This window comes from Papaver somniferum, chromosome 5 (assembly GCF_003573695.1).
Source record: "Papaver somniferum cultivar HN1 chromosome 5, ASM357369v1, whole genome shotgun sequence".
Classification (NCBI taxonomy): domain Eukaryota; kingdom Viridiplantae; phylum Streptophyta; class Magnoliopsida; order Ranunculales; family Papaveraceae; genus Papaver; species Papaver somniferum.
The window spans coordinates 134,337,631-134,362,151 of record NC_039362.1 but is presented as its reverse complement, the minus strand read 5'-3'; the positions used below and the strand labels follow the sequence as shown (position 1 = coordinate 134,362,151).

The 24,521-nt window shown below is 37.0% G+C and overlaps 2 protein-coding genes across 2 annotated transcripts; one reads left to right on the top strand and one right to left on the bottom strand.

Moving 5' to 3' along the window:
* The first annotated feature begins 1,529 nt into the window (after positions 1-1,529).
* On the top strand, positions 1,530-3,154 carry LOC113277835 (auxin-responsive protein IAA29-like). The gene is made up of 4 exons (XM_026526818.1): positions 1,530-2,041; positions 2,126-2,421; positions 2,689-2,797; positions 2,905-3,154. The coding sequence occupies exons 1-4, from the start codon at positions 1,686-1,688 to the stop codon at positions 2,957-2,959; spliced, it is 816 nt and encodes a 271-aa protein (XP_026382603.1). The 5' UTR covers positions 1,530-1,685; the 3' UTR covers positions 2,960-3,154.
* A 1,662-nt stretch (positions 3,155-4,816) lies between these two features.
* On the bottom strand, positions 4,817-8,402 carry LOC113282797 (RNA-binding protein NOB1-like). Its single transcript, XM_026531896.1, has 6 exons — positions 8,331-8,402; positions 7,849-8,220; positions 6,503-7,541; positions 6,081-6,249; positions 5,351-5,470; positions 4,817-5,243 (listed from the first exon to the last, which is right to left on the bottom strand). Exons 2-6 carry the CDS (start codon positions 8,198-8,200, stop codon positions 5,097-5,099), a joined length of 1,827 nt encoding a protein of 608 aa, XP_026387681.1. The 5' UTR covers positions 8,201-8,220; positions 8,331-8,402; the 3' UTR covers positions 4,817-5,096.
* Positions 8,403-24,521: the final 16,119 nt, after the last annotated feature.

Below are 24,521 nucleotides of genomic sequence, written 5' to 3'. Positions count from 1 at the left end.
TAAATATGGTGGTGGACTTGGTGGAGGTGGAAGCGGGGCGATTATTGAGAAACAAATTAGAGATAATGAGGAACAAGTAGTGAAAAATAGACGCATAATGTAAAATGTGAAATAGGAATTCAAGACTCAAGATCAAAGGTGGAGTAAACTGCGTCTGGACCGGGATCTCCCTACATAAAATTGTACCAATACCTCGGTCCGACCGAGACAAGCTGAAATTGACTACATTGGTCAGAAGACTTAAAACCAAACAGATGCGGTATCATGATAAAATGCCAGTTCCTAAGATAATAGAAACCACAAAAACATGAGAGACGATCTGAGCATATATTCTCCTAATCATCTTATAAATCTTCTCATCTCTTTCCTTACTTGCTTTAGTTTCTGTTTAGCCTTCTTTTTTTCAAGTTTTTAGCTTCTTTTTTGTAGATCTAGAAGTCTACAGATTAGTTTCTAGTTGTTTAGGAGTTTGATCTTTCGATCTTCCTCTACATTTTATTTTTGCTTTAATTAGTTGGTGTTGTAGTTAATCTTTTATTGTTGTTGTGAGATTTTATTGGGTTTGTTCCCTATTCTTTGTCGTGGGTTCTTCGGTTTTTGTTTTGAAGCAAAGTGTTAGAAATAGGTTTAAGTTTTCAGAACCACATCACTAGTGGTATCATCATCAACATCAATAACATAAGCAAAATCTCAGGCAAAAAAAAAAATATTTCCGACAACAAATAGAATCATCGCAACAATGAAAGCAGCTTCATCAGAAACCGAGATAACAGAACCAAGACACCAACAACATCAGACATAAAGACGCCGATTCAGAGGTTGATTCAGATCTTTTATTACTGATTCAAACTGATCCATGAAATCTCCACTACTTTAACTTAGTTAGTTTAGTTAATCACAAGTTGTTGAAAAATCCTGAGAAATGGTTGGATCATTTGACGATCCCTACACTTCTGCAATTTGCAGGTGTGTGCAGATTGTTTTTGTTTCAAACAAGACAGTTAAGGTCATTTAACCCAATCTTGTAGTTACCCTGTTCTTAGGATTATTGAATGGTAGAATTAGTAGTAAAGATAAAATCCTACGATCAGAATTTGTGTAGTCCGGAAGATGTTGGAATATTAATGTACGATATTTTATTAATCTGTTTGATCGGTAACAACTCCTGTAACAGTTCCGATTTCGAATCAGCCGTATTAATGAATTGTCGAGGCTCGCCTCTTTTCCGGAAAAATAAAATAAAAATAAATAAATTGCCAGTGACACTTGCCTTCGAGAGTATTTCATCATTCTTGATGGAACCATACAACATCAAATATTAAACCAACATAAAGAAAAGCCGGTGAGTGAGAGAAAAAGAGAGAGAAATGGTGTTAATTTCAAAGAACTAGTTTGAGAAATGATAGGGACATTGTCGGTTTCGAAAGTGATCAATTAGTTCCTTTAGGACAAAGTACTGCTCCATTAGGTCGGGCTATAAAGGAACAGTGGAACAGACATTTTAACACCTCCACTGTCCACCACCGGGACCGCACACACCGCTCTCTCATTGTCTCTATGTCCCTCACTCTCACTTTCCACTCCTTCATAATCCTTATTTCCTCTGTATATATACTTATATAGCTTTCCACTTCTTCAATCTAATCAAATTCCACTTTCTTTCTACGTTATTGAATTTTGACAATATGGAGTTACAGTTGGGTCTTTCTCTGTCTTGGCCAACAACAACAACAAGATTCAGCAAAGGGTTTGATTTGAATAATCAAATCATGGATAATTCATCTTCTGATCGTCACAGTATTATCACTAGTTCTGATACTTGTTTGGAAATGGGGATTAATGTTACCAAAAATAAACGTAGTTTTGATAGAGCTTTTGATCATCATGAGAATCATGTTGATTGTACTACTTCTTCTTCCTCGGTGAACCCAGTTAAAAGAAGAACTACACTGCCGTTAGTTTCATGGAATGATCAACCCAATGAAGATGATGATCAAGAAGAAGAAAATACTCATGTTAATCATCTTCCCTCTAATACTCAGTAAGTTTGTTTTTAAATTCATTCCTTAATTTTTTTTGGTTGATTAATTTGGTTGTAAAAAATTAACAGCTACAATTTTTATAGGGTTGAAGAAGAGGTGAATAGTATTGTGGGGTGGCCACCAGTGAAGTCATGGAGGAGGAAATTTCATCATCATTATCAAAATCAGCATCCTCCTCAATTTCAGCACCACCAGGAAATAGCAGACGGTACTTTAGATAATAATGATCATGTGGATGCTGCAAACGGTGATGGTGCCACAAACTCGATGTACGTGAAAGTGACCATGGATGGAATGGGCATCGGAAGAAAAATCAATCTTCGTCTTCATCAATCTTATCAAACACTTACCACCACTTTAATCAATATGTTCGGCAAATGTAAGTAAATACACACTTTTTAATTACCTGTATAACTTTCAAAAAGCAAAAATGATTCATCAAAAGAAATGAAATTTCTGAAAATGATTTCGGACTGGTAAATCTGGTTATATAGCTAACTTAAAATCACGTTCTGAAATTGTTTTTAATTCTCTGAACAAAAAATTGTTTGGCGTCATTTTTCACATTTGATATTGAGATTAAAAAAATTTGGTCAATGTTTTGACTTTGACGTTGACTCATATTTTTTAATTTTTGTGGAAGCAGATGAGAATAATGGACTTCAGGGACTAGATGAAGTAGAAAGACAACCATACACACTTACTTATCAAGATGGTGAAGGAGATTGGCTTCTTGTTGGAGATGTACCTTGGAAGTAAGTTCTTGATGAATGTTATATTATGTGCCTTATGTTTTCCGTCAACGTATGTCATTTCCATGAACTATGGCTTAATATTAGTGCTTTGTTTGTTTATATTGCAGGACTTTCATCCAATCGGTGAAACGGTTGAAGATACTCAAGGAATCTAGTTCATAGGATTGCAGTAGTAGATACTACTAGTATATAAGTAAAATCTTAACTACTAGTTAATGAATGGCTGTTGAAGCCTTGTAGGAAACTAGTGTAATTTTTTAAAGGGTTTTGGGGTGTCTTATTTTGATGTATATTGAAGAAAACAAGATTATGGTTATTAACTTAATAATAAAGAAAATTTGATTATGGGTTTAAGCCTTAAAGAAACACTGTTGATTGCCATTCTATGTCTTATGCTTTGTTCATCCGTTTATGTTGTGTATCCCACTGCAAATGCAAAAACTTGCAGGCAAACCTAAATCCTAAGCTAGGTGTTCGGAAAGACGAAAAGAAAGTGTAAATGTTTCACTTGCAGATTGCAGTAGGTCTACAAAATTTGCAAAGGCCTGTGTGCCATCTCTTAATTAGTCGGAGCCAACCAGGCCACTGGCTTTTGCTAACAGAGTCAGTAAGACAAACCATGGCTACTGTGACGAGGTTTCTGTCATATTGTTTTTAAAGGATGGCTCGACAGGTCATGAGACAGCTGCTTAAGAAAGGAGTTGTCTTTTAACACGGCCCTGGGTTTTTTTGTGTCACAGCTGGCCTATTGCGACTCTAGACTCTAGTTCACAACCATTTAGCACTATTATTGATTATCTCGGTTTTTCTGATTGATATCTTATGGTTGTTTGTTAAATTGGAATGAGCTCCATGTAGATGTGGAGTTGTTAGCGAAAATGTTGATCGAACTAGACATAGTGATGCAGGAATTTTTACTATACGCTCAAGGTCTAAATCGGAAGTTGTTGCTATGTTGATGAAAGAGAGAGGACTTGAGAAGAGAAATGCATGTAGAGGCTTGCAATTGCATTCAGGGATAAGCTAACCAGGGAGAGATAACTGTTACACCAACACTAAAATGAAATACCGAACACAAACATTTTTAGAAGACTAAAACAATACTAACCTGGATGTCCAATAAAAGAACTAAAAATTATCTGGAGCAATAAAGCTGATCGACTTCCATGACACTAGAGCGAGTTTGGTGTCAACGTTCCTATCCAGCGAGTTCACAACTGGCCAAATATTTTCCACAAATGTTGCAAAAAAGACTTTCCGTTTGGCTTGTTACTTATGTAATCTATTCCACTGCAGGCGCCAAAATTTGCAGGCGGGTCTGAATCCTGAACTAGATGCTTGATTGCTTGGAAAGAAGAAAAGAAAATGCAAATGCAGCAGGTCTACGTAATTTGCAAATTTAGGTGAGAAAATTTAAACCCAAACAAATTTCGCAAGTTCTTCCCTAGACTAGTTTTGATTTTCTGCTTAGATTTTAGAAACCAAACCAATAATCAATACACTTGCAGACTTATCAAGTTTACAGGGGAACTAGAAAACAAATTTACAGGGAAACTAGAAATTTAGAGCATACCCAGAAAAATTTCCCAAAAGACTTTTGATATACCATGTTAATCCCAGGATGTACTGTAGTTCCATCTATCCTATTATTTGATAGTCCCAGTATCTACACAGCAGCAAGTAATGCTAGTTTCTTTTCATCCCAATATGGACACATATGGCTTTTGTACTCTTCCGCACTGCTGCACAGCCACTGGTCTAGCAAAACTCATGACCACACCTACAAGTAATAGAGAATCCAGCAATAAAAGGGACCAGGCTTTTTGCTTTAGCTAATGTAACTCTTTTCTGCTGGTTGGGACTTGGGGCAACAAAATCAGTCCTCAACTGGTTGCGTTTAGATCCAAGTGTGTAAAACCATGCTTTTATATTTTTTTCCCTGGTTTCCGAAATACACTACTGTCGCTAAACAAAGAAACAGAAGCCGAACCGCCATGCTAGAAAAACACGGGACAGACCTATAAAAAAACTTATGCTTAGTTACGATCCCCTACTACTGCACAAACAGATGCCCGTACTACCATCAAACTATGCCGGAGGCCATCACAATTCACAGCCCATTAACACTGAGGAGTCCTGGTTCAAACATCAAGAGAACAAAACTGAATTTCGAGAGAACAAAAATGAGTTCCTCAAAAATTCTTCTTTCAAAACAACAACTATGCTAGCATAAATAATGTTGAACTACCAAACTTTCGTTCAAAACTGTAAGCTACCACATTCTTACAAAACAAACTTCTTAGTGCTTGGCACGAGAGTAATGATTGTCATTAGGATTCCTTTTTCCACTAAACACTGCTAAAGCTTTTCTAACTGGTGGCTGTAGAGGAGCTCTTTTGTCGGAGCTGTTGCGGAAGATATCATCTGAAATGAAAATATCATCTCCCTGTGATAGAAAAGGATAAATTGTTAAATGGCAAAATACAATTGTTATTTCTACCACTGGAGATGCCATGCATAAAAACCAAATTCTCGACAAAAGAAAAAACATACCAGCGTATTTGATTTCTTTTTAGTTTTGGGGTATAAGACTTTATGTGGTAGTTGATCTTCACGTAATATGAGGTTCTTGGTAATGGCATCTCTTCCCCCTTGAGGTAATGGAAGTGAAAACTGTTCATAGAAAAATGTTTATCAACGGAGTGAAGTATAGTGAAACAAAACAAATACTGACAAATATTCTAGCAGTTGAAATAAGGAAAATAAATGTTATTGTTAACCAATTATCATAAGTACTAAAAACACTTAAAAGATTCGTCAAAGCTAACAAAAATCCTAACAAAAACATATATCTATGGTCAGTTTAGCAGACATTTTGCAGAACTAACATATATAGTGGACCCTACTGCAAGACATATCAGAGTAGGGGATTTCAATTATAATTAACAGAATGCCTGATCTTAAAGGTTTCTAGGTCGAACAGATAAATCTCTGCCCTCTAAATCTCTGCCCTCTAAGCTTGACAAACCTCAGGAACTATCCTGAAAGAATCTTTCAGCGGTGTGCAGCGAAACTGGGTACCCATTGTGTTATATCCATATAACTAGTAATTGATTACAAGGGTTGGTTATTTGAGTGTATAACATCAAATGGCAACAGTCACCAAAGAGTTCTAGCAGGCAAGAGAGATCTTAAACAATTGTAGTTTAAATTAAAAAAAAAATGTTAAATGATGATCATATTCATTAAAAGAAAGTGTTGGAAGATCAATATAAATACTTACTTTTGTGCCACGTAGGGTTATACGTGGCTTACGAGATGCTAAAACAACCCCATTTTCACCAACAGTTGCTGCTACCTTGCGTAAGGTGCCACCATTCCCACATTTTGGACAGAAGATCCTCCCGATCTCGGTAGTCACTTTGTTACAAGCATGACACTTTAATATCCACCTGGCTCAAAAAAGGATCTCAAATTAGATAACCAAGCCTTTCCAAATATGACATGAACTCCAGTAATCAAGAACATGATGCACAAATCATATAACAGCAATTTCACTATAGGATATCATTCATACATCATAAATTAATCTCAATCTTTTTTTTTTCTCTTCTGTCCTTAGGTAGATAAATCCGTTCGAAGAGGAAGGCAGGAAGGGGTTTGATATATCAGGGGACCAAACGGACGAATACAAATGAGACATACCTGTGTAGTTCACGAATCTGCATACCACCTGGTGCCAGAAGACGCAATCCAATTTGAAGAATAACATTTTGCATTGCAAAATCACCCGTTACACAGGCTACACTTGATTCGGACAAGGAGCGTAATGCCCAACTCTGCTCGCTGCTACCATCATCCAGAAATGATGCGTCAACACTGTCATTTGTCTCACTTGAAATATCCAACTGATCATATTCTTCATTGCATGTTCCATCCAAACCCCTACCTGATAAACCAGGTTCTAATCTCATTTGCTCGAGTATTACAGTCAGACCACCATCATCACTTTTCCCCCCAACAGTTTTTTCTTCATCTTCTATACTATTGTTTAAAACTTCCAACCTCTCCATGCTCACATCTAACTTCTGATTAGGACCTTGGGTTTCCTCAACAGTATCACCGTCAGAGCTTTCCTCTCCATCTAGATGAACATTATTTTCTGATGATGCCTCGGACAGTTCACGTCTGGCTTTTCTTCTGAGAAATCTTCTATGAGTACTTCGACATACAGCAGGAAGCCAGTCATTGGAATTGTCATCTTGACCCTGAGAAGCATCAACTCCGTCAGCTACCATCTTACCTTCAATCTTTATCTCTTTCTTTACGGAAGCATATCTCCTTGGTTTCCTGAAGCTGCGACCAACATCCTCTGAAGGAATCTCACTACGAGTTTCACTAACATCTTCAGTTAAACCATTTTGAGAATCTCCATTACCATCTACAGGTAAGATATTAAGATTTAAGTCTTTCAAAGGAAGGATCCTCGATTCTGAGTTGGACCCTTGATCGACTGCATGTTCTAAAGCTTCCCACTCATCCAAATTAGGTACATTGGAACCCCAGCCGGGCATATCCTTTTCAGCCAACCTTTTCACATTAACAACATGGATTGGAGGAGGAGTATCTCGGAGATGGTTAGTCCCGTGGATTTGGCTTTCCAACATATAAGTCAGCGCAACAAGTTTAAGATCAACATCTGAGAGAACTTGTAAATCACCAGTTGCTCGTGCAAAGCTGATAACTGAACACGACACAATGTCAATAATGAACTCACCGAATATTAATAATAAATCTCGATATGGAGCATATGAAAATGTTCACAGCTGATGCAAATTAAATGAATAAGTTCCTTAAAGCATCTAAGAACACATATATGTTCAAGAGCAAATAACTTTTGAAACCAAATAACAATACATTATAAAATTCATGCATTTGTAAGCAATATCCGTAATGTTATCATGTTCTCTAAGCAAAACAACAATGATAAACTATTAATAGCATTTAGAATTAAAACTAACTAATATTCAACAACTGAGGAAGATAATAACCTTTATTAAGAGATTCTGCGGATGGTTCCATTGTCTCTACAGTAAAGGGAAGGAGTTCAAGCTTCTGACGAGAAACAGGATCTTTTATCTCCTCCAAAACTTCAGAAACAGAAACAAATTTATCGGCAACATTATTGAGATTAATTCCACCTTGAATAATGGCATTAGCATCAACAACAGCAACTGAGATTCCTTTACTTGATTTACAACTTCCCTCAAAGACTCGATTGGTTGCGTAATTAGCTGGTTTTGGTTTTGGAGGCGCCTCTTTCTGAACAATTTTGCTCCAGCAAGAAGTTGGTAACGCAGTCGTTGTTGTTGGTGGTGGTGCTGATGGAGTCATCTCATCCATTGTAGTCAAATTCCGAAACCCTACAAATCCAATTCAACGAATCATGAAATTACAAATGAAGAACTTACAGAGATCGGAGAGTTAGGAAGTTCTGATAGTCAAATAAACACTAGAAGGGAGAGATTCTTACCAGTTCCGCTCTAGGGTTTAGTTTCGAGAGACGCGTTCTAAAACAAATCAACCCTTACTCAATAAACCCTTGCTCAATAAATTTTCAATTGGAAATATTTGTTTAGAAAGTTTGTATGGGCAATGAGAGTGCCGTGCCGTGCCGTGCCGTTTCGAGACCTGCAAAAAGAAAAAATTAACGTTACATAAATCCAAGTGACCCATGAAGTGATTGGCGAGGATTGAAATTAGTGGGAATTGGTGTGAACCTGCTAATTGCTCAAGCAGCAATAATATGCAAATACAACTTTAGATCAAGACAATGGGAACGTCAAAGGCTTAGCTGGTAAAGCAACTAGAGATAATTTGAAAGACGTAATCCGAATTCATGACGCAGACATCATTTTTTTGATGGAGATCAAAATGGGTTTGGACAAAGTGAAATCTTTTACTCAGATTTTTAATTATCCCAATATCCATTTTATTGGCTTATCTGGGGGTTTAATATTATTATGGAAAGATGGGTTTCCCTGTGATATTGTGTGCAGCAAGGATAATATGATTCATCTTATTATCACTTCGATTTTATCAAAACAAGAATGGTTACTTTCTTGTGTTTATGGGTCCACACATTATGATCTCAAAAAACAGCAATGGGAATTCATTAAGGAACTCGGAGAAAATGTTTTTCAAGCTTGGGTGGTCTTGGGAGATTTAAACTTTCACTTTTCAAAGTCAGATGCTTCTACTAGTGTTAATTCGATAGATAATTGGATCTGTAACATAATAAACATCGCAGGACTAATGGATTTGGGATATACTGGTTCTCACCATACCTGGACTAGCCGTTTAAATGGTCAATGACCTAAGAGAGCTAGGTTAGATCTAGCTTTGCATAACTCAAATTGGATAAGGGATTTTTCTGATTCAAGAGTTAAACATTTGCCTTTTTTAGGTTCAGACCACTGCCCCATTCTTCTGTGTAGTGAGCCAGAATTGGTCAAGCCAAGAAACGTTTGTAAATTCTACAAATGTCGGTTGAAGGATCCAAATTGTTCAACTATCATTGCTGAGGCTTGGAACTCTTTGGCTAATACTGGGAATATATCTCAAAAGCTTGGTTTTGCAAGGCGCAAACTCTCAAAATGGAACAGAGATCATTTTGGTCGAATTGATTTCATATAAGGCATCTTAGGGAGCAACTGTCCACTTTGCAATCACACCCATATTCTGATGATATCTCTTGCAAGATAAACGTCACTATACAGAGGTTGAATTACTGGGGGAAAAAAGTGGAAGCTGATTTTTGGCACCAAAAATCGGGTGATAGATGGTCAAAGGACTCGGATAATAATACGGCATACTTACATACATTAGCAAATAGAAGAAAGTCTAGGAATCGGATTACGACGATAAGGGATGAACACGGACAATGGTATAACACGAAAAATGAGCTGGAGCTAATTCTAACAAAACACTTCTCTTCCATTGCTCAATCTACAAATCCAACACTATATGATTCCTCTTTTGACATTATCTCCCCGATTATCACTCAAGTTGATAATGACACTTTATTGGATATACCATGTGAAGAAGAAATCTTGGCTGCTCTTAAATCTATGCCTAGTTGGAATTCTCCAGGGCCGGATGGGTTTCAAGCGGGATTCTTTTTAACACAATGGTCAACTGTAGGAAAAGATGTTGTCAACTTAGTTCAACAGTTTTTTGAGAGCAAGATAATGCCACCCTCTTTAAACCATACAGTCACTTGTCTGATACCTAAAACTAGACAGCCTTCGACACCAAATGACTATAGGCCTATTAGTCTTTGCAACATTATATACAAGATAATCTCTAAGATAATAGTTATAAGAATGAAGCCCCTCATGGATAGGATAATATCTCCTACACAAGCAGCATATGTTCCACGAAGACTCATCAATGACAATATTGTTATGGCACATGAGTTGGTGCATTCGATGAAAAGTCAAGGAAAAAGCAAGGTCTAGTGGCTCTTAAATTAGACATGTCGAAATCTTTTGACATAATAGAATGGGCTTTTGTAGATACTATGCTTAAGTCATTAGGATTCTGTCAATATTGGAGAACTATGCTTTTGTACATCTCGACAACAGTGTCTATACGACTGAATGGTGGTTTGTGTAAGCCATACTCACCGGCTAGGGGTCTTAGACAAGGGGATCCATTATCCCCTTATCTATTCATCATATCAATGGAATATCTTTCAAGATCCTTATTGCATGCAGAAGTGAAGAATAAACTGCGTGGTATTAAAGTGGCAAAAAATTCAATATCTATAAATCACTTGTTGTTTACAGACGATGTTATATTGTTCTTTCAAGCAGATCAGGGAAGCATAGATCAGGTTAAATTGTGTCTCCAAAATTTTGGTAACTTATCAGGTCAGATGATCAACTTCTCCAAATCATCGGATTTTATAGCAGGAGATCTTTCTCAGAGTGACAAACTTGCTATTAGAGACCAATTGGGAGTTAAACAACTATGTGCTTCTGATAAGTACCTAGGATTACCTATTCTTCTAGGTAAATCCAAAAACCAATATTTCAGCTCAATTAAAGATGCTTATGAAAATAGATTACAGGGATGGTGTTCAAAGACTTTAAACCAAGTTGCAAGATCAACTTTGGTTAAGTCAGTGCTGAACTCAATCCCCTCTCATTACATGAGCAACTTTAAGCTTCCAAATAATTTAATTAAGTAGTTAGATTCAGTTCAGAGAAAGTTTTGGTGGGGTCATAAATCAAATAGAGGATTAAATTTATTAGCGTGGAATTCACTATGTGTCTCAAAAGATGAAGGGGGAGTGGATTTTAGAAACCTTGAGAAATTTAACCTAGCATTAATTACTAAACTAGATTGGAGATTGTGGACTGAAGAACATACGAACTGGGTTAAGATTATGAAAACGAAGTATTCACCATACTGTAGTTTTCTACACCTTCAAGACTCTCCATCTAACTCTTCATAGATCTGGAAGGGCATAGAAGTAGGTCTACAATATGTAAAGCAGCTTCACAAGTGGGATGTTAGAAGTGGTGAAAAAATATTGGTTTGGTATGATAAGTGGATAGTTGGTTTAAATAGTCCCCCTATATACCTCGTCATACATTCCATGAGCCTGCTCGCATAGTGTATGTCTCTGATTTGATGTTGAATAACCCTAGAAGATGGAATGAACAACTAGTTCGGTCACTATTCCCTGATCTGATTTCTCAATTGATTCTGAGAATGCACCTAGTTCAACAGGGGACTGATAAACTTGTATGGGAGCCGAATAAAACGGGAATTTTTTTACTTAAAACAGCGAATAAAGCTATAACACAAGAGAATCAAAACAATAGAAGTACACAACCTATTAACTGGAAGAAACTATGGAAATCAGAGGCCCCTCATAAAGTGAAATTGTTTATATGGAAATGTTTTAGAGGAACTGTCCCAACAAAACAAAAGATGAATCTTTATAATTCCTCAATTGATACATTATGTCCAAGATGTTTGCAACACACAGAATCCTTACAACACCTTATTATTGATTGTGATCACTCTAGGTCAGTCTGGTTGGCTTTGAACATCAATGTGGGTATCCTACAAACTCAACAGATACAAGTGATTGATTGGATATCAAGCTGGTTTCAGAATGATGATAGTTTGAATAACAATAAGCAACAGAAAAAAGTCTTGACTCTCAGACTTATGATTACAGCTTGGTCACTTTGAAAAAATAGATGCGCAAAAGTTTTTCAAAATAAAGTCAGAATCTATTATTCACGGTGCATTCTATTAACAACATGGTGAAGCAATGTCATCTAGTTCCACAGAATCAAACACATCAGATTCAACAAACTTGGTCTCCACCTCAATACAATCAACTAAAAATAAATATGGGTGCTTCTTTTGATCATACTTTGCAGTGTTTTGGCATTAGACTGATTATACGTGATTCAACAGGGCAATGCAGAGGCATCAGAGGCAAATACATCAATTGAGGAATAGATTCGGAGCAGGCGGAACGTCTGGCCATGAAAGAAGCTATCTTGTGGTCCATACATTGTGGCAGTAACAACGTCATCCTGGAAAGTGACTGTGCAAATGTAATCAACTCGATCAAGACAACCAATCCTCCAGTTCAGTGGGTGAACCAAGGACTTGTAGATAAAATAAGGCTTATGCTATCTTATTCTACTAAACTATTGGTTAACTTTGTTAATAGAATAGCAAACAATGCAGCTCATGTAATAGCTAATGAGTCTAGGACTCAAAGACAGTCTTTCACTTATCTTGAAAACTTCCCAGAAAAATTCAATATTTCTATCAGGGAAGACCAAAAGTCTGTCAACTTAAGTTATGTACTAAACTTTAAGTTATGAAATATAAGCTGTCTTTGCATCAAAAAAAAAAAACTTTAGATCAAGACAAATTTGGAGCAATTTTTATTCAAAATAACAGTCAGAGTAAAAATTAACATTTACATTTCAGGGCTAAATGAAAAATGCATCCATTAGACTTTGGTTTTTCTACTCTAATGAAAAATATCTAACTAATTTGGGACCTAGTGTAATTATTTTGGGTCTATGACTACAAGACAAAAAAGAATATTTTGAAGTAAAACAAATAACTTCTTATCCAATTATTTTACTAAATGTAAAAACTACCCCTAATTGATTAGTGTTAATTGGGAGACTAAATGATGTTTAATCAAGTTAATCCTGAAATCAACTACCATTAATTCATCATCAAAACTTGAAAAGTTAAAAAAACAAAAAAACAAAAAAAAAAACTCGATCCAGAATCGGTTGATGTTAGTGCAGTTGTAAACCGATTATGGGTTGAGTTTTTTTAAAGAATGAAGTAAACCCAGAATTGGGTTTTTTCAACCCAAATAAACTGATTATCTGAATCGGTGTTTATATATTCCCACATAATCTGATTATACCTTACTTTCAGAAACAAAATATTCATTACATAGTTTAGAAAATTAGCACATTACATATATAGGATTCAGTATGGGTATTCTAGAATTTGACACATCAAATGTTCGTCAATGAACCTCCGAGCACGTCGGTACAACGTCGTATATTCTTTGTGGTGAATGAACTTAGTTTCCCCATTACGAATTCTCCATAACCCATTGAAACGTTCCGGCTGAAATCAGTGAATTTTTAAATGTTAGTATGCGAACTTTTAACGATGACATAAGTAAATATGATCGGATTACTCACGTTTTCCCTAAGAGGATCTTGTGGAGGATGTTGGTACACCATATTAACATACTCTCGCATTGCACTTTTTATGTAGTTGAATCGAAATGCCAAGTCTCTCCATTTGCGGCTATTGGGATTCCTGGTACGTCCGTAAAAGAACTCTTTTGCAAAACATTCATTCGGACGTTCACGGAACGTATTAGCAAACGATTTAACGAGACACAAATCTTCATACGGTTCCCATTTCACGTCTACTTCCAGATCCCACTACATTTTCTAGGATAAGTGTGTGATGTGGGAGTGGTTCAAAGAGGTTTTCATTATATAGATAAAGACCCAACGGCTATTTTTTTCAAATTCAATTTAAACAATCGGAGTTTAAGTATGTCCACAAAATCCGAGTGTCCTTGCAAAATCATATAAAATGTGCCTCTCAATAATCGGATTTTAATATTGCACATGTAATCCGATTCTTGGCAAAAAAAAAGTTACAGAAGAACTGCCACTTTTCCTTGCAAGAATCGGTTTTTAATATGTCCCTTGTAATCGGATTACATGTGATGCCAACATAGACCGGTTATAAAGGTTGTCAAAATCTGCCGCTCAATAATCGGTTTTTAATATGTCCCTTGTAATCCGATTCTTGTCAAAAAAAAGATACAGGAACATTGTCACTTTTCCTCACAAGAATCAGATTACATGGGATGCCCACATAAACCGATTCTTAAGGTTATCAAAACTCTGAATTTTTTTGTTTTGTCACAATCGGACTTTAAAAATATCCTTATAAACCGATTCTGAAAACTTAAAAACCGGGTGAACAAAATTTCCAGAATCGGTCTATGTGGTGCATGATAGGCACATTATTGTGTCTTTTATAATTTCAATTGTATATATCATTAGTGCTCGATTTTATATTTATTATGGTTTTTTATGTCCCTGTAGGTATTTTTGGAGAATTAAGCTTTTCCGGCGAAATTGGCTAAAAAAGTGGTTTTTGCACTCGTGGGAGAAAATTACTATACGAACTCTCAATTTGGATAAGGGGTACTCAATTACTAAGGGGCGTCCACTTGCTTTTTACACCCTGAGACACCCAAGTGCTAAAGGCACCCAGCAGTTGGTTAGGGGGACTCCACCTTATTCACGTTTTAAAGAGAAAAATGGCGGGAAATCAAGCTGGTTTGCTGCGGTGAATACTGGACGAGTTTTGTTGGATTCTCTTCATGGATACGAGTTGGATTGGGCCTGTTGAGATAAAACAGGGTTGAGAGGTGTTTACAAATCGTAAGAAAAAGGAAGTTAACCTATTTTCCTCAACTAAACAGCGTACATAGAATATCATGGGTATGATCTATATTAGGCAGTTACGTGAAGCTAGGGATATATTGACGGCTAAGATTCAGCCTTCCGAGTTCGGATATGTTTCGGATACTTTCAGCAATTACAAAGACGCGTAGAGAAGTGAAGAAAAGGAAAGTTGCGTCACTTTGAGCTAAAACAGGGAAAGAATAATACTCGGCTGTTGTTTTTCGGTAATTATGTGGAGTAGATGATGAAGAATACCTCCATGAAGATTCAGATATGTTAATTAGAAGAGTTTGAAAGGAAATAGAGGCGTGCAAAAGGAAACATGGAGAATAAAATCTCCGGTGACTTGCAGAGAAGAAAAGGGAGTTATTACAAAGATATTCTCGGGATTTACGTGTCCTGTTGTGTATAAATATATTTATGGTATCACAGAGAACGGGTGTCGAGAGTTTTGGGTCGATTGGGAGACCACGGGGAGGTTGCAGAGGCGAAGAGAAGAACTGCAGGAAAGTTTCCTGCTGCTGTTGAATAAGAAGAAGAAGACGAAGAACAGACGTCCCAGGACCGTCGTTCTTCAACAGTTTCAACAACAACAACTAAGTATCTTAGTTTTACAGCAGTACACTTCTATCGTTGATTTCTGGACGCCTTTTGTGGGTCGTAGATTCACTGTTTTATACTTTTTCACTCTTTTAATCAAATTTTGAGCATCAATTATGTATTTTGAGAACATGATTAATATGAAAAGTTAAACCCCAAGCACTGGGACGACGGAGGAGGCCGTGTTTCATCCATGTGGTAATTTAAATTAATTCTTTATTTACTTTTTGCACCAATTTTAATTAAATTAAGATTTTAATTAATTATTTGTAATTTTATTTGATGGAGCATGCTTAGTCTTAGGGATTCTTGATGTGCCATGCTCATAAAATACAAGTAATATTTTATAGAATCTACTTTGGCAAAGAATAGAGTTAATATTTGTTTTGTTTTGAACTATAATCGCCTAGAATTAAATTCTGAACCACTTGAAAATGAAAAATGGTCGAATCTTTAGTCCCAGTTTCTCGCACCAGTGTTAATATTTTTATTATATATATTTATCTTTTTTTTATTAAGTTTAAAAAATTATCCTTCACAAGTTCGAGAGTTTGAACCTCATTACTACAACCCACGAAAAATCATTAATCATTTTGGTGTCGCTGACGCGGATTTGTGCTTAGGTCGAATTTTTAGGTTTTTTTTTTTATTATTATTCCATTTGTTCTTTTTACGTCTCTTTGGTTGCGTCTTTGTATTACAGGTTTGAAGTTGGATACTAAAGACCTTGGAGTCAAAGCTTAAAGCTAAAAGAGAAGGAAAAAAGACAAAGCAAAAAAATAAAGAAAAAGAGAGAAAAAAAAGAGAGAACTATTTTTTTTATTTTTTTTAGAGACTTTCCATTTATTTATTTTTGTAATTATTATTATTATTTTTTGTATTTCTTTTCATTGGACTGGACTTTGGACAATTTATTTTAATTTTAAACCCTACAGAAGGAATATATAATTTTTTTTTTAATATAAACTGTTTGCAGGGAAGGACGGCGATTACAATATCGTCTCGGCCCCTCGGGTTCGTACATGACATAGGAGTCGTGGCCCGAGTCGACTTCAATGGTTCATCCCCCGTCTGGTACGGGAGGTAAGTCCATTGAAACACTCGCGAATTTCCTGTAAGCGAGTTACTGTATTCCTTAAGGTGATTCATTGATTGAGGACGAATTTGGACTGTTTTTAAATTCCTTGTAAAGGGCAAGGCCTGGACAATACAAGATAAGGGTTCGGATTTCATCATCGCTCCCTTCTTGCCCGCCTTAGGTAAACGAAATCTAACGCGAACCCAAGCTTAAAATCTGATTAGAACGAGACCGATAGGGTAACGAGCTTGGTAGGAAAATCTTTCGAAAAATATTGGTTACTCTTTTAAGCATACTTCAAAGTTCTTGATGGTTTCTGTAAGTTGAATGCGTGACTGCGCCGCCTTGTGATAGCGGTGAGGCCTTGGGTATCAAAGCTCCACTGAGCTTCCCTCGCCTCGATTCAACTTACATTAGCTCGGATTGATTCCAGAGGGGTGTGCTCAAATTGTAACGAATTCCTTTTCGAAGGAATAGAAGCTGGTCTAGAAAACAATCTAAGTGGAGCCATCATGCTTTTTGTTTGCTAGATTCTATAGGTTTGATTTGGTCGAGTCAGCCTTGTTTGTGATTGTGTAGAATTCCCTTGCAATTAAGAATGTCGAACTGGTATGATAGAAGCCAATACAATGATTATCGACCTGAATTTGAATATGGACATCATCCTTTTTATGACCATGTTGGGAATAGTGGTTGGGAACGGCATCCTTTGGAAGGATATGGGTCATACCCTGGTGATCCCAATTACTATCCACACATGCATCAGTCTTACGAGCAAGAAGATTATAGTACTAGTTCTTCGTCTCTATAGGATACAATCAAACTATTGAAAAGTAGTCCTTTTTATGATCCCTCTGTTCCTATTCCTCCTTTAGAAGAGTCCCTCAGGAAGTTAGCTGAGTCGACGCGTAAGTTAGCTGAGATGAATAGTATAATTATAGACGAAAGAACTACAATAATGAGTGAACCTTCTTTAGAAGACCACCTCAAGCGGATAGCTGAGACGAACGAAAGAATTGCTCGAAATTACTTGAATTGCCAATATAGTGTATCCAATAATACCCTTGAGAATGAAGATAGTTATTTACATAATCAAGATAACAAGGTTAGAATTGGTAGCATTACTTGTTTTGATGATGTTCGATCTTTTTCATGTTATTATGATGAGGATAGTGTTGATGGAGAATCATACTTATGTAGGAATAGTGATCAGGAAATGGATACTCCAATTGAGCTTTACAATGATAATATTATTTCTATTTCAAATCCAAATAATTTTAATAATTATTCACCTATTCAAAAGGACGAGGATTTGATTAGGGATACCACCGTTTTAGACGATGTAGTTTTTCCTTTTGATTACGAAGCCGATAGTGGTTTAGAGGAACGGGTTTATTCCGAAAATGCTATTTTAGAGTCTAGCGACTTAGAAACAATAGTCTTAGACGAAGAAAATGAACTCGTAGAGCTATTAAATATGAGTAAGGATGCGTCGCTTGAGTATAACCTCGAAGGAGCAATTGACTATTTTCAGGATTCCAATGATCTAGAAATTAAGGAAATTGTAGCTAGTCTATCTAGAGATACCCAAAAATCTAAGTTTGGGGGTGATTATCATTCTCCTTGTGCCATACCTTTAGCTCTTTCAAAGATCCCTCATTTTGGACTTGATATCTCTGCCTCGACCATTATACAAGATTACCTTCATACTCGTTTTCCCGAACCTAATGATGTCCAGGAAGAAGTTCAGTCATTAGAAACCCATCCTCTGGTTGATGTGGTTTTCCCAGGCAATAATATCAAGATTGAATTTGTTTTCCCACCAAATAGTTTGCTTCCAATTGTGGGAACGTATAAATTTCAAATGTGTCACTTATTAAGTTCTGAGACTAAGCCTAAGTACTTTAGGTTGATAGAATCGACACATTTTCTTAAGAGTGACCACTACTCTCATTGTGGTCAATTTTGTAAGTCAAATATTATTGACTTAGAGGATCCTCAGTTATTTAGGTTATTATTGTGCGCTTATAAGATCATATTTGAGTTTCTCCATACTCTAGGACCTAATGATTCGGATCCCACCTATGAAGAAACGCATCCAATGAAAATTTTCAATTTAGACCCTTTCATAGAACCTGAACCACAATTAGATATAAATTTCTTAATCAGGAAACTAAGTAAGGGTATGCTAGTCTTGTTCACTTTCTTGGTTCATTGCAGTTTCCTTTGGTCAGCTCTATTTAGTTTTGAAGACCCACAGTTATTTCGACTGTTACTTTATGGTTCGAGTTGACTAATCCTTTCCTAAGTCTGGCTGAAGACTTTAAACTTAGCACTTCTTGGGAGGTATCCCATGCTCATGCAACACGGTAATATCTTTCCTTAACTCTTTCGCTTCAAATGGTAACAGTTTCTCCTTGTTCATGCTTTTAGTTTCATCTTTAGAACATTGAGGACAATGTTAGATTTAAGTTTGGGGGTATGGGAGAAACTTTTTAGTTGCAATTAATAAACTCCATAGCCTAGAAATTTATGTGTATTCAGGATGGCACTAACTAATCTAAGTGGATGGAAGCATCTTGGTCGTAGGAGTTGAGGAACCAATCTGATTAGATGGAAACATCTATAGAGTGTATTCATAAAAGCATAGAGCTCAGGTGTTAGAAATAACATGATAGTTGCACCATATCTCGTTGAGTCCTTTTCATTTCTTTTTTTCATTTTATTTTTTCATTTTAAACTATGTTTCTCTAAGTGATTAGGTGGGGCACACGATTCAAGTTGTTACCACTGTTAGGGTGAATTAGAGTGACTGAGTTACTAAAAAAAAAAAGACCGGACCAGTTAGACCAATCGGAATAAGTATTAACACTTGGATAGCAATATGCGTGTGTTCTCCCTGTTTCCGTCGCCTAAGCAAGCGTGGAATGCAGGACCCGTGGGAACTATCGTGTAATCTGCTGACAAGAAGCATGCGCTTGGATCAAAAAGATCTATTCATGCCGTTAAGTTAAAAAAAAAAAAAGGTTATTGTTATGTGTAGTCAACTGCTGGTTCCCTTGTATTTGCCAGTTTGTTGATCTAGATTTAAGTTATTGACCACTGGTTCCCTTGTATATGCCATTTGTGTTGATATTAGTCAGACAGGTATCTCAGTCCATTAGGATAGGTTCATTCTGGCAGTGGCCTTCAGACAGATATGGGAAACGCCGTTCACTTAGTAAACATCAAAACCATCTATGTTTTTTTATATCCATCTTCTTGATCTATCCATGTGATTAGTTTTGACTCCGGATATTGATGTCCATAGTGCAACTATCTGAGTAGAGATCTGTCACTTATATATGAATTTTAGTATGCTTGAGTGCAAACTCGTGTACATCAATTGGAATTTCGCATCAGGGTACTTCCTCTTGTAGTCAATAAGTATGCCAACCAAGGAGATTCTTTAGTGCCTTCCAAGGTTCGTTGTAGATAGCTAGGGTCTGGAGTACAGGTTTTGTGGGTATATCTCTTGTAAGCCCTCCCGAGACTATAACTCGGCCACTAGGGCCACCTAGGGGTTTAAAGGCTTATTGCATACGCTAAATGCAATCTACGATGCCTGCGACAGTGAGTTAGGATTTTATTTTCTATTTGATTTGCTCGAGGACTAGCAAATAATAAGTTTGGGGGTATTTGATAGGAACATTTTTGTGTCTTATATAATCTCAATTGTATATATTATTAGTGCTCGATTTTATATTTATTATGGCTTTTTATGTCCTTGTAGGTATTTTTGGAGAATTAAGCTTTTGCGGCGAAATTGGCTAAAAAAGTGGTTTTTGCCCTCGTGGGAGAAAATTACTATATGGACTCTCAATTTGGATAAGGGGTACTCAATTACTAAGGAGCATCCACTTGCTATTTACACCCTGAGACACCCAAGTGCTAAAGGCACCCAGCAGTTGGTTAGGGGGACTCCACCTTCTTCACGTTTTAAAGAGAAAAATGGCGGGAAATCAAGCTGGTTTGCTGCGGTGAATACTAGACGAGTTCTGTTGGATTCTCTTCATGGATACGAGTTGGATTGGGCCTGTTGAGATAAAACAGGGTTGAGAGGTGTTTACAAATCGTAAGAAAAAGGAAGTTAACCTATTTTCCTCAACTAAACAGCGTACATAGAATATCATGGGTATGATCTATATTAGGCAGTTACGTGAAGCTAGGAATATATTGACGGCTAAGATTCAGCCTTCCGAGTTTGGATATGTTTCGGATACTTTGAACAATTACAAAACGCGTAGAGAAGTGAAGAAAAGGAAAGTTACGTCACTTTGAGCTAAAACAGGGAAAGAATGATACTCGGTTGTTGTTTTTCGGGAATTACGTGGAGTAGATGATGAAGAATATCTCCATGAAGATCCAGATATGTTAATTAGAAGAGTTTGAAAGGAAACAGAGGCGTGCAAAAGGAAACATGGAGAATAAAATCTCCGGTGACTTGCAGAGAAGAAAAGGGAGTTATTACAAAGATATTCTCGGGATTTACGTGTCCTGTTGTGTATAAATATATTTATGGTATCACAGAGAACGGGTGTCGAGAGTTTTGGGTCGATTGGGAGACCACAGGGAGGTTGCAGAGGCGAAGAGAAGAACTGCAGGAAAGTTTCCTGCTGCTGTTGAATAAGAAGAAGAAGACGAAGAACAGACGTCCCAGGACCGTCGTTCTTCAACAGTTTCAACAACAACAACTAAGTATCTTAGTTTTACAGCAGTACACTTCTATCGTTGATTTCTGGACGCCTTTTGTGGGTCGTAGATTCACTGTTTTATACTTTTTCACTCTTTTAATCAAATTTTGAGCATCAATTATGTATTTTGAGAACATGATTAATATGACAAGTAAACCCCAAGCACTGGACGACGGAGGAGGCCGTGTTTCATCCATGTGGTAATTTAAATTAATTCTTTATTTACTTTTTGCACCAATTTTAATTGAATTAAGATTTTAATTAATTATTTGTGATTTTATTTGATGGAGCATGCTTAGTCTTAGGGATTCTTGATGCGCCATGCTCATAAAATACAAGTAATATTTTATAGAATCTACTTTGGCAAAGAATAGAGTTAATATTTGTTTTGTTTTGAACTATAATCGCCTAGAATTAAATTCTAAACCACTTGAAAATGAAAAATGGCCGAATCTTTAGTCCCAGTTTCTCGCACCAGTGTTAATATTTTTATTGTATATATTTATCTTTTTTTTATTAAGTTTAAAAAATTATCCTTCACAAGTCCGAGAGTTTGAACCTCATTACTACAACCCACGAAAAATCATTAATCAGTGCACCTTCAAAACCCGATTATGAAATTGTTCCCCTGGAGAATTGTCAGAATCGGATTTTATACATGTAAAATGTAAACCGATTGTGATAGAAAAAACTTCCAGCATCATTCATTTTTTGCACACACACATTGTAGTTGGTTCTTTTGTCGTGTCTTAGACAAACATAAACAATTTTCAAAAGAAACCAAATTCAGTCGTTCATAAACTAGGAATATAACCAAATATAATTCGACAATAAGTTTAAGACATTAGTTTTTACACCATAATTATCCATGGTTAAAGACATAAGTTTGAAACTATTCATTCATCAAGATTCCCACCACGACCACGTCCACGACCACCTCGTCCTCGTTTAGCAGGTTGGACACTGCTCGATGCACCTTCGGAATTATTTTTTGAGGAGACTCTCTTCCTCTTTTTCTCTGGATCCTCCTCCTCCACCGGTTCCCCAAACATTGCACCACTTCTACATCTTCGAGACTGTTCAATTCATCAATCAGCTTTTCATTGGCCTTAACATTTTTTCCTTCCCTGATAGCTTGTTGTGCTTGGGTTATCAAGTGCCCGACTCGTCTTCTCTGTTTCCATTTTAAACAACAAACATTAAACAAATAATGTTAAAACAATTAACAAAACCGTAATTGAGAAATAATACACACCAGGAATTCGAGAGATGTATCTTTGTCCTCTATCTGGGGCCTCTCATCTACTCGCATTACTCGAGTATGCGAAATATTTAGGTACCAGGGCATGTAACTCGGAATTTCCTCATCATTTGTTCTCAATCGACCATCCATAGCATGTCTGTTGTATCTTCTATCATCCCAATATTTACATGATGGTAAAGGGTCGTGAACAATCTCAATATCATTATCAAATGACTTGGTTTTTTTCTCATCGATTTTAAACTTCTTGTGCTCCTTTGGGATTTTTTGTACTTATCCGCATTGTCTTGCGACTCTCGTCGGGTTGTACATTACATATCCTTTTGGGTGAAACAAAGGACCAAAATAATGAGCTTGCTCTTCGCACCCAACCATCTTTCTTTTTCCTTTGGTCAAATACCCCATTGTAAGGGTCAAAGACAACATATTTCGTTGTCAAGTTGTCCAACTGGCGTCTCATCTTCAGATAAACCACATTTTGGGACTTTTCCTTACTCTTGTAGGTGTACACATCTCCATAAAAGTTATGGTCCCATTCCTTGTTCTCAAAATCCCTTTTAGAAAATATTGGGAAGTGCAAAATATATCCACACCTGCAGAAAATCTATGTTCCCTTCGATTTGGTTCCCGTCAGCCCTAGAAGTCTTTCTCAACTCGTTTAACGAGTGTGCAAGGATGGCAGTTCCCCAAGAGTATTGGTGAATCGTGTCAAATGGTTGAAACAGCTGAATAAATTTGGCGTTCACACGGACACCGGAAACGTGGGGAAAGATAACAGATCCCAGGACGTAGAGGACATACGCATTGGTCGTGGCGAAGATACGTTCTTTGGTCACCTCTTTTCCCTCAACACGAAGTTTCTTTGTTCCACTAAAGAGGTCCCTCAACTTCATGAGATAGAATATCCTCTGCTTAGATTTTCTTACTAGCATTTGTAACTTGGTCATCTCATCATCCCATTGGAACACTTCCTCGGTGAACGAGTAAATCTTATCCCACTCAAGATCTTGCGCGTACTCTTTGTATTTCACGGCTTTACCATCTATGCTTATCCCGGTAATGAACTTCACATCATTTGTATTTATCGTCATTTCGCCAAACGAAAGATGCAAAGTATCTGTTTCCCCGTAATATCTCTCGGTAAAGGCGGAACAAAGAGGTTTGTCTTAACCAAGATCCAAATTCTCGACCGCAGGCAACAGTCCCGTAGATTTGACTAGATCGATTACTTCCTCAACTTCTCCAACGGTTGATTTCATTCCTTGTAGTGGCCAATTCTTCATTATACTCACTATTGTTCCTGGCTTCAAACGACGAACGGCATCCTTGTGATCCTATAAACAAAACAAATCTGATGGAAAATAATCAAAACACTACATGGATAATAAGTTTTATATTAAATATCATAAGGTTTAGGTAGTTACTATGGTATGGTAGACGACCGCGGTCCAACTCTCTTTGTACCCCCATAACACATGTCCTCCATCACCATGTAACCCGTAAACACCATCATTAGGGCCGCGAGGAAACATGTTCTCCGGGTCGGGCATGTGGTCCCCTTTAGGCTTCTTTGGACCATCTTTCTTACCATATGTCTTACCTTGTTCTTGAGCATCTCCCCATTGGACTTGTTGTTGAACTTTTCCTCCTTGGACTTGTTCTTGCACTTGTTCTCTATCACCTTCCGTGCCACCACTTTCTTCTCCATTACCTTCATTGCCACCACTTTCTTCTTCATTGATCTCCTTGCCACCACTTTCTTATTCATTAACTTCCTCCTTACCACTTTCTTCTTCAGCAACTTCTCTATCACCACCTCCTTGTTTAGTAGCTGTATCAGAATCAGATTCTTCTTGTGTTGGTTGCTCCGGTTGAGGTGGTGGGTCATTGATGTGGATCGCTTTGGCTTTACTCCTCGATCCCCTTCGGTGGGAAGCATTTAAATTTTGACCACCCTCTCGAAGAGGTCTCAAACTCTGAGGAGAAT

Coding starts and splice junctions, on each gene's coding strand:
- LOC113277835 (XM_026526818.1), top strand. CDS start 1,686: ATGGAGTTACAGTTGGGTCTTTCTCTGTCTTGGCCAACAACAACAACA. Junction 2,042..2,125: donor CATCTTCCCTCTAATACTCA/GTAAGTTTGTTT, acceptor CAATTTTTATAG/GGTTGAAGAAGAGGTGAATA. Junction 2,422..2,688: donor AATCAATATGTTCGGCAAAT/GTAAGTAAATAC, acceptor TTGTGGAAGCAG/ATGAGAATAATGGACTTCAG.
- LOC113282797 (XM_026531896.1), bottom strand. CDS start 8,200: ATGGATGAGATGACTCCATCAGCACCACCACCAACAACAACGACTGCG. Junction 7,542..7,848: donor CGCAGAATCTCTTAATAAAG/GTTATTATCTTC, acceptor TGTCGTGTTCAG/TTATCAGCTTTGCACGAGCA. Junction 5,244..5,350: donor AAAAGAAATCAAATACGCTG/GTATGTTTTTTC, acceptor TTTCTATCACAG/GGAGATGATATTTTCATTTC.